This window comes from Sphaerodactylus townsendi, linkage group LG17 (assembly GCF_021028975.2).
Source record: "Sphaerodactylus townsendi isolate TG3544 linkage group LG17, MPM_Stown_v2.3, whole genome shotgun sequence".
NCBI classification, from domain to species: domain Eukaryota; kingdom Metazoa; phylum Chordata; class Lepidosauria; order Squamata; family Sphaerodactylidae; genus Sphaerodactylus; species Sphaerodactylus townsendi.
In genome coordinates this window covers 4,853,507-4,864,231 of record NC_059441.1, presented here as the reverse complement: position 1 = coordinate 4,864,231, position 10,725 = coordinate 4,853,507, and the positions used below count along the sequence as shown (strand labels likewise).

The window sequence follows — 10,725 nt, the reverse complement described above, 5'->3', positions numbered from 1 at the left end:
CTGGGGTCAGCCGCCTAATTCTCTTTCTTTAGTTGTTTGACAGGGAGGGCAGGGAGGTGGGCGACCCTGGTGGGAATTGGCTTCAGAGCTGCCATCTGGCGCGCCATGAAGGGTCCGAGCCTCGAGGGGGGAGGGAGCAGGCGGGTCCTGGGGGGATTGTGGGTATGCATGCTTAATCAGCAACACAAAAGGGGGCTTTGGGAGCACCTTTTGGGGGGATGGGTGCATCCGGGGAGTGAAGCAATCAGGCAATTAGAGGCAAATTCCTCGCACACACAAAGGAAAAGGAGGGGGGGTTCTTTGCAAGGGAGTTGCACTTACCATGACCTTGGTGGGCTACGGTGAAGCTGGATGGTGCTAAAAATTTTGACCGAATTATCTTTGGGAGATGCTGCCCGCCGAAACCACTCGGCCAAGCATCTTAGAAGTGATGATAGTGCTATAATGCCGTCACCACTTCCCCCTTAAACTGGGGCCTGTCCTGACAGTGCTGCGGTATCAGGACGGGCCCAGATTTTAATCCAGGGAGGGCCAGTCAGCCAATTTGCCCTCCCGCCTCTACTGGTCGAAAAAACAGAAAGAAAAAAGGAGGGGGGAGGGAAACAGTTTCCTTACGGAGATAGAGAGTGAACTTCTGAAGTCACAGTTGGGATCAATGATCTGTGATGGCCTTACCCATCCCAGACCAAAGTCGCTTTGACCTGACCCATGAGGTCCCTTCCCCAGAGATTGACATGGATGTCTAAGACGACATGGACTGTGAGCCGTCACTGAAAGTCTGGGTTGTTGACCGTGAGCTGGCGGATGCTCTGCCTCGCTGGTTTGTCTCCCCACCACCCCCCAGATGTGCGGGCAAGCCTCGGTCGGCCACTGGTCGGGCCACTCGGCTGCTCTGATGACGGGAACATCAGCGCCGGTGTCCACCAGGCCCTTGAACTTACATCCTTCTATGGCGGTAGCTCCAGGTATATGCGGGAGCTCCCCGATATGCGTCTGCACCTCTGCGACGGTGGTGTAGGCTGCGCCATGTTGGCTGCTGGGGCTCAGAGTCTTTATTGGGTCGGCAGCGGGCAGCGAGATGGGGTAAGAGAATCAGCTGAGCGCAGCTAGTCTCCGCAGGCAACTCCTGTGGGATGTTTGTCCAGACCTGGAGATGGATGGGTCCTTCCAGCGCGGAGTCGATCACTCCGGGGACGCATGAACAGTCCCTGTTCAGCTGCAGAGGCCTTTGGCAGCACTTAGCCCAATTGTCCCGGTAGGGATGGGCTCAAGGCTCAATACTGGGTTGGGGCTACAAGAACCCTCGTGGGGGAACTTAAAGGGGATGGGCTGGGTGCATGTGCGAGCCAGATGCCACGAGAAGGGGGGTGGTTTTGGCAGGGGCCTTTGGCGCTTGGGTCTGCTCTAGCACTCTCCTCCTTGGTCCTGTTGGGGAGACTACCGGGCGGGAGTTTCCCGACGGGCAGTCGCTTCTCCAGTGGAAGCCTTTCTGGCAACGTGGGCACCGGGTTTTAGGTGGCACTTCTCCTCCTGGGGGAGGACCCTCCTCCATCGGGCTTGTAGGTCTCCCCCACTGGGCTGCCTGCACACCCTTCGGAAGTGCGTCCGGATCTGCCAGAAAGTTAAAGCAGTCATCCCGAGACTGCCTCCCGCCGGTGGAGAGTGCTGCGGCGAGGAGGCTAGCCTGGTGGGCGGAGGACCCGATGTCCCGGGTGCAAGCCCTAAGCATGTCAGGCTAGTTCAGGATTTTTTGCCCAGGCCCGCAGGATCGCCTCTGCGGCACCTCGCGAGTATGCCTTCTCCTATGCAGGGCGCATGAGTGAGCCTCGCTTTGGGCCTCCTCTATATCTACCTGCCTCTTGAGCGCCTCCTGGAGCCTGTGCCCAAACCCGGCATAGGGCTCTTGGGGTTTTTGCCGGATGGAGGAGGTCCCCTGGGCTGGCTGGCCAGGCGTTGGGGACCTTAACAAATGCCTTATAGGCGCACTCAGAGGCGACCGTAAGGGTGGCCTCAGGCAGGACAATCTGATCGTTGGGGTTGGCGAAAGCATCGAAGCCGTAAAGCTGCGCGGCGGTGTAGGCGCCGCCGGAGGTGGCTGCTCTGTTGAAGCACTGCTGGCGGAACTCACTTTCCCAGACCACAAATTGTGCTGGGCTCAGGAGCATGCGAAAGGTGGTCTTCCAGTCGTCTGGAACCATTAGGTGGTTCCTTGCGATGGCCTCCAGCATGCCTCTCACGTAGGGGCTAGTGACTCCTACGTCCCGCATTGCCTTGCGGAGCTCAGTGAGGATGTTATAGCTTAAAGGGCGGTACTCGACAACCCGCCGAATGACGCCACCCTCCCCCTCAGTATCTGTGAAGTGGACGGGGCACAATGCAAGAATCTCGGCATCGTCTTCCGTCAGGGTTTCTTTCTTCTGCAGATCGTGGCTAATACGTTCTGCGAGAGTTTTGAAACCCGCGCCATTACGTGGCGCTGACGGAGGTGCAGTGGCTTCGGAAAATGAAGGCGGAGCAAGGGGAGGGGGCGGCTGAGCCGCGGGAGAGTTTGAATTGGGTGAAGGAGCGAGGGGGGCAGAAGGAGGACAGGCGTCCAATTTAGTGGATAGAGAAAATTCCGGGGTTGAAATTGAAGGTGAAAGATCGAAAGGAGGGCGGCCTACAGCAAGGGAGCCATAGGTCTGCAGGCTGATGGCGACAAAACATTGTCTCCACGTCAGTAGCAGCGACATCGGCGCGCGAGGCTCTGTGCGAAGAGTGCGCCCAATGTTTTCCCAGTCCTTAAGATTCAATGTCCCCCCCTCTGGGTACCATGGACACTGAGCTTCAATCTCCTCAACCAATTTGCGCAGCTCCCTTCTCTTTACGGGGACCCTGCCGCATTTCGCTAACGCTTTCAGTTCGTCAACGTGCTTGTCATAAGCCCTGCTTTTGCAAGCTCCCATACTCACCGGTGTTCCGTCGGACGAGAGAGTGTCCTAGGACGCGTGTCTCTGGATGCGCCGATCCAGAGGACAGGCGATACCGAAACGGTGGTCCCTGGATGCGCCGATCCAGCGGACTTCGGTATCGCGGCCCTTCCCCAGGCGACGGTGAGCAGGGTGGAGGTTCGAGGATTCCCGGGTTTCGGCACCAGCTTGTAGTCGACCCACGCGGTCAGCGTAAGAACGAGACGAGACGCGGAGATAACATCTGGTGGAGATCGCCAGCAGCGGGAGACCGGAGGTCCGTGTTCCTAGCGAGTCTCCCGTCTGCCGGTTCCTGGCACCTTTTATTGTTATTCTATTGGGGGCGTGTAGGAGGGAGGACCAGGGGGAGTTCCGGGAGAGCGGGAGATCGGGAGATCATCATGTGATGCATGATCTCACCTGGCTACGTGCGGAGAGGAGCGTAAGCGTCTGAGCCTAATCCTCACCTGGGGGCAAGACCATTGTCCCTGCGCCCGGTGATTGAGCCAGGCAGTTCATGACCCGTGACTCATGGGGGGATGAGGAGTGGGGGTGCGGTGCGACCAGCAAGGCCGTAGGTCCGTTGGCGTCCCAACGTTCTACCACGGTGCTGCTGGATCAGCAGTGCATTACTACACTCTCGGTCTTGGGAAAACTTTATGCCAAATACCTCCTTGGGAAATTAACTGATTGGATTGTTGATAAAAATGTCATAGGGAAGGAACAAATTGGATTCCAAAGGGGTAAGTCAACCCTCGACCACTGCCTGGTGTTAAGTTGCTTGATAACTAAATATAAGAGGAAAAAGAGCCCCTTGTATGCAGCCTTTATCGATCTCCGGGGCGCATTTGATTCTGTTAATAGAGAGATTCTCTGGAAGAAACTCAGCAGCCAAGGTGTAGAGCCAAGGTTGCTTGAATTAATTAAGATCCTGCACACAAACACCTATTGCCACGTGAGATGTAACATGGAGGGATTGTTAACCCCAAAAATTCAAGTTACTAAAGGGGTAAAACAAGGTTGCGTATTGGCTCCTACACTCTTTAAGCTCTTTATTAACGATCTAGCTTCCACACTAAGTGAGGCCCAAGTACATAGTCCAACTCTGGACTCAACTTCCATACCCCTGCTTCTGTTTGCTGATGACGCAGTTGTACTTTCCCGCTCACGAGTCGGACTAAGGAGAGCTTTAGAGTGTTGTATAGAATACTGCACACTCAACGATTTGCAACTTAACTTAGATAAATCCAAAATTGTGGTATTTACCCATAAATGGAAAGCCACCAATTGGCGGATAGGCCACAGTAGTTTCGAGCAGGTGCAGTCATATAAATACCTAGGGCTTACCTACCATCATAGGGCCTCCTGGACACTACATAGGAATCGGGCCATCTCCGCCGCTAAATTAAGTGCCTCAGCCATTATACGCTTCCTCTATGGGAAAGGCCGAGGATACATCCCTGCAGCGTTGAGAGCATTTAATGCCAAAGTGAGTCAACAAATCCTTTATGGGATCCCCATCTGGATAGGGGCATGGAGCAGAGAGGTTGAAAGGGTCCAGTCATACTTTCTGTATAAAATCCTTGGCTTGCCCCATTCATTCCCTATGCGGCCCTGTGGCTTAGAAACAGAGCCAGCATCGGCTGGAAACTCCTTTCGTGCCGTTACATTCAAGTTTTGGGCCAGGATTTGTTTTAATCGAGATGAACTGGACTATACATCCCAGGGCCGCATCCATCCTCCACACAACCCAGTGGTGGGTTAAAAAATCGAAGCCAAACTTAATAGGTTGGGCATTTCCTTGGAAGGACCTGCTAATGCTAACAGAGCAGGAGGTCTATGGGGCTATCAAGAAGAGCTTTTTTGACAGAGAGTTTCAACAGATGCTAGAGGAAGCTAATAAAACCTGTTCCCCGATCTCTCTGGGAATACCTATGGATAGGCTAATTGCAGCCCAGTCCCTTTATCTCCTGGTTGAGGCCCGGTGGCGTAGAGCAATCACCTTAGCTAGGTGTAATGCCCTGCCTTCTTCCTTTAGCCTTGGACGCCACCTTGGAATCCCACATAAAGAAAGGAAATGCCCGTGTGGCATGGGTTCTGTGGAAACAGTATCTCATATGCTGTTGGATTGTCCCTTTTATGAGATAGGTAGGAAGAAGCACATAATCCCCTTCCTGCATGGAAGTGAAGGCATTACAGATAAACAGAAGGTTATATATCTTTTAAACAGCCACAACTACGAGCTGTTGGAAGCGGTGGCTAAATTTTTAAATGGTGTTATTTTAACTCGTCAGAAATTGTAAAGTTGTATTAGTCCTAATTCTTCCCCCCCCCCAGCATTTTCAATGGATGCCCCCTGGTTCTAGTATTGTGAGAAAGAGAGAAAAATTTCTCTCTGTCAACATTTTCTACCCCATGCATAATTTTATAGACTTCAATCATATCCCCATAAGTTCTCTCTGTCCTCTCTCTGCACGCCGTGCCTAATTTTACAAACCTCCATCATGTTCTACTTTAATCGTTCCTTTTCTAAACTGAAAAATCCCAGACGTTTCAGATTTTCCTCATAGGGAAGGTGCTCCATCTTGTACTTCTTCTGTATTTTTCCCAGCTCTGAGATGGCCTTTTTGAGAGACAGTGACGGGAACTGGGTCTGTTCAGGGGCATTGAAATATGGGCCCGTTCTGCACAAGTCACCCAAAACATCTGTAAAATGGCAAAAAAAACCCTTATGACAGTGTTTGTTCGCACCCACCCCCTTGAAATGATTCAAGGCTCCCCCCCCTTTTTGAGTTATTTGTAGAATCGATGCTTCAGCGTTTCCTAGCGTCAATTCTCTATAGCTCACCAAATTGAAGATTTTACTCACAATGTTTAGAAAAACCAAAAATAAACAGGTGAGGGCCGATGGAATTAGCTCAGGGACATGATAAAATGGCGCCGAGGAGGATGTTTGGAGATCGCGCAGAGGTATGTCAAACCGTAGCAGGAAAGATAAAATGAAGTAAATGTGATCACACAGCAAGGGAAGACATCTTGAAAATGTTTCAGACGAAATAATCTTGTTAAAGTATATTCATTTAAAACACTTCGAGGCTGGAAATAAAATGTTTTTGGAACGGGGTGTGTGTGTGTGCGCGTGCGTGCGTGCGTGCGCGTGCGCGCGCAGAATTTCAGGAAGCAAACGTTTTATTTCCTACCTTGAAATGTAAAGGGTTTATGTGGAAAGGGCCATTGTCTCTTTGGTTCTTAATCCCCTTCCTAATAATCATGAATCATAAAGTTGGAAGAGACCAGAGGGGCCATCAAGTCCAACCCCCTGCAATGCAGGAACACATAATCGAAGCACTCCTGACAGGTGGCCATCCAGCCTCTCTTTAAAAACCTCCAAAGAAGGAGACTCCGCCACACTCCGAGGTGGTGCATTTCGCTATCAAACAGCCCTTACTGTCAGGAAGTTTTTCCTGATGTTTAGGTAGAATCTCTTTTCCTTCACCTTAAACCCATGACTCCTGGTCCTAGTCTCTGGGGCAGCAGGAAACAAGCTTGCTCCCTCACCAACATGACATCCCTTCAAATATCTAAACAGGGCTATCATGTCACCTCTTAACCTTCTCTTCACCAAACTAAACATCCCCAGCTCCCTAAGTCTGTCCTCATAGGGCATGGATTCCAGACCTTTGACCATTTTGGTTGTCCTCCTCTGGACCCATTTTAGCTTGTCAATATCCTTCTTGAATTGCGGTGCCCAGAACTGTACACAGTCTTCCAGACGATGTCTAACCAATGCAGAATGGAGAGGCACAATTACATCCCTCGATCTTGACACTATACTCCTATTGATACATCCCAAAATCGCATTGAGTTTCTTGGCTGCCGCATCACACTGCTGACTCATGTTCAGTTTCTGGTCTACAAAGACTCCCAGCATAGAGTTTGCCTTTTCCACTTCTACAGCACTCCCGGTTGACGTTTTCTTTGAGCTGTCCTCCGCTACGATCTTGAGGTCTCTTTCCCCCAGTGTCAGCATGCACAGACCCTATTAGCATACATTTAAAATTAGGCTTGTTTGTTCCAGCGTGCATCACCTGACGTTCACCGACAAGGCGCTTCATTTGCCGTGTTGTTGCTCACTCACCCAAGTTAGAGAAATCCTCTGGTAGCTCTTCTCTCCTGCAGGAGGCTCAAAGGGGCTTACAATCTCCTTGCCCTTTCCCCCTCACAACAAACACCCTGTGAGGTAGGTGGGGCTGAGAGAGCTCCGAGAAGCTGTGACTAGCCCAAGGTCACCCAGCCGGCGTGTGTGGGAGTGCGCAGGCTAATCTGAATTCCCCAGATAAGCCTCCACAGCTCAGGCGGCAGAGCTGGGAATCAAACCCGGTTCCTCCAGATTAGATACACGAGCTCTTAACCTCCTACGCCACTGCTGCTCCTTGGCGTAGGAGGTTAAGAGCTCATGTATCTAATTGGGTATCACCAGTGAACTTGGACAGGACCCCGCTCATCCCCAATTCCAAATCAGTGATGAACAAATGAAAAAATTGCAATACGAAAAATAGTTGGTATAAGAAAACACAAAAGCCAAAATTGTACCTAGGCTACCAGCAAACAACCTGCAATTGCCAATTGAGTGCAAATATTTATTGTGCATCAAAAACCAGTGTTTTCAGCAAAAATATTTTACACCTGAGTAGACATGAATTCCAGGTAGTAAAGTCCATCAACATTCAGAAGATATTTCAGAATGCTGCGAGAACACGGCCATACAGCCCAGAAACCACACAGCACCCCAGATTCAGAAGACGAGTTGTCTGGCTATGGTGCTCAGCTCATGGATAATTTCTCACTTCTTCAGTATGTCCTGCTCGCTGATCGTGGTACACCTTTCCTAATAATCACTTTTGATTATTAACAATCCAGCTAATAATCTTCTTCTGATTCTCACAGTAAGCCTGTGTGGTAGGTTAGGCTGAGAGAGATCATGGTACACCTTTGCACAATATGTTATACAATCATAAATCATATTTTTCTTGGTGATTCTCACATCTGAAATAAAGGTGTCCAAACCACGCGATGCTAAGTGAAATGAAACACTCATACCTGTGGGTCCCACTGCTCATTTGCCCCTCTTGCAAGAGCTACCCATCCCCCCGCTCTCTGCTTCCTACCATTTAACCCATAAGAGGACCTGCTAAGTCCACTTGTCCAAATCTTTTTTGCAAACCCAAGCCGACAATGCAAAGCACGGAGAATGGCCACCGTGGACGAGTTTGCTCTGCCTTTTAGTATTTGCTGGTCTATGACTATGGGCTTTTTCGCACACATGGTTTGTTCTTGATTTTATATATGAGGTCGTCACGGTTTCTGCTTTTTTTTTCGCACACACTTGAGCTGTAATGTGGCCCGACCCCTACTCTGTCGCTCATTTCAGCCTTTGTCTCACATTTTTCCTGTCGCTCGATAATTGTGCAACTTTCTTGGCTAAAACGGATCCCCCCCCCCCCACAATCTGGTGCCTAGGTGCAAAACGCAACTGGAACAAGCGACTGCGAGGGATCACGCCCACTGTGTGATGCAATTTCCTCCAACCAATCAGGATGCGGTAGAGCTTGCCAGTTGCGCGCGCGCATTTCACTGTTTCGTTTCCGTCTCACTCTCCTCCCGACCCTCCTCGCGGTCGCTCATGCAGTGCATTGTTTCCAACGCCGCCCCGATATCTCGAGATAGCGAGTTCTCAACGCAGTGGTACACTGAGATAGTGAGATCACGCTGACTCAATAGCTTCGTTAACTTTCATTGATGGCCGGGGGCCAAGCGTCACACGGAACACGCCCTTGGACGGCACAACAGCCAATCGGAACTCTCGTTTGTACTGCATTCCAGAGCAATGCAAAACCAAGCAACAAGAACATCCACAACACATCCACAACAAAACCAAGTTTCTTAAGCAACAAGAACATCCACAACAACCTGGTGATGTGTGAATGATCTCGAGCGACGAAACAGCAACAAAAAGGTCAGGATGTCGATGCGGATCGCCTTAGTTCAAGAACAAACCGTGTGTGCGAAAAAGCCCTTTATTTAATAAAAAGAATGAATGAATGGACTCTGCCTTCCTCTGTCTTCCCCTTCAAGAGGATTCTATTCCTATTTCTATAGGAAGGAGACTGCTGGAGCAGAGCAGAGGGGAAGCTGCATCAAGAACTTTGGCAAATCCAAGATGATAGTTCTCTTGGGGCTGATAAACGGCCCAGAGGTGGTGGGATCCTGACCCAGGGCCTGTTGCCAGGAACAGCTCTTCCAGATGGGAGCACATCAGAGAGTGTCCCCACTTGCTTCAGGGATGTCTCAGGAGAGGGAAGCAGCAACAGGATCCACCTAAACTCACTACAATGACAATTAAGGTGACCTTCTCCAGCTTCCCATCCAATATTGTGCCCCAGTTTGGGGAAACGACCCCCCCCCCCATTTCCAAACCCCAATGTGACATGCTTCAGAAACAACTTGGCCAGCTGGAGAGGTCTGAGCCTTTCTGGGTCGGCCAGAGTGCAGCAAAAACACGTGGTCTCTTGTGGAATCATTTATGACTCTGAAGTCGCTCCTAATAAGGCTGTGGGCTTGGGGGTCGTTCGGAGGGTCCTCCGAGGCCTTTCCCACGGTCATTTCGGAGGGATCTCTTCTCATGACGCAAGATGCCTGCCCCACAGCAGAGCTCCCCTCACCTCTTGCCCGCTTTCCCCTTCCCTCCGGCTGCACCACCCAGGGGTCTGCAACCTGCGGCTCTCCAGATGTTCAAGGACTACATTTCCCATCAGCCCCTGCCAATTGGCCATGCTGGCAGGGGCTGATGGGATTTGTAGTCCATGAACATCTGAAGAGCCGCAGGTTGCAGACCCCCCTCCCCTGAAGCCACTGCGGTTAGAGTTCAAGGCTGGGATCTGGGAGATTAAAAGGGAGGAGAGGGGACAGAAGATCAGCAAAGATGTCACAATAAGCCTGTGTGGTAGGTCAGGCTGAGAGCAGGTCGAGGCGGAGCGGGGATTCAAACCTGGGGGTTCCCACTTCTTGTCCGAGACTCTGGCCACTATACCATACTGGCTCGTTCTGCAGCTCATGCCCTTTAGAAGAAGGAGGAGGAGGAGTTTGGATTTATATCCCCCCTTTCTCTCCTGCAGGAGACTCAAAGGGGCTGACAATCTCCTTGCCCTCCCCCCTCACAACAAACACCCTGTGAGGTGGGTGGGGCTGAGAGAGCTCCGAGAAGCTGTGACTAGCCCAAGGTCACCCAGCTGGCGTGTGTGGGAGTGTACAGGCTGATCTGAATTCCCCAGAGAAGCCTCCACAGCTCAGGCGGCAGAGCGGGGAATCAAACCCTGTTCCTCCAGATTAGATACACGAGCTCTTAACCTCCTACGCCACTGCTGCTCCTTTAGCCAGGAAGGCCCCATCAATACCCCGCCGGAGGTGTCCAGGAAGTCAACCGAGAAAGCCCCCCCGCCTCTCCCTGTGCGCTCAGCACAAAGCTGCGAAATCTGGTACGAATTCCCCCGTTTCTTGCCTCCGAGCCAAATCCCTTCGGCTTTGATAAAGACCAGACTGCTTCTTTTATTTCCACTCCACTGCGAGGCTGCAATTACACAGGGCAGCAAACAGCTAATTCAACATTCCTCTTAATCACGCCGGCTGTTTGAGAACTGCCCAGAAGACTGTAAGCGAGTAGGACGACTCCGGGGAGCGCGATATTGTTCCTGGACGGCCCCAAATCAGACCAGGATTG

At 51.3% G+C, this 10,725-nt stretch overlaps 1 protein-coding gene across 1 annotated transcript in view; it reads left to right on the top strand.

Annotated features, from left to right (window-relative positions):
- The first annotated feature begins 752 nt into the window (after nucleotides 1–752).
- The window catches only part of ITGA11 (integrin subunit alpha 11), a 148,520-nt gene continuing 138,547 nt past the window's right edge, over nucleotides 753–10,725 (top strand). The window contains exon 1 of the mRNA XM_048482089.1: nucleotides 753–820. Coding sequence (XP_048338046.1) covers nucleotides 753–820 — 68 coding nt within the window. The remainder of the gene's footprint in view (nucleotides 821–10,725) is intronic.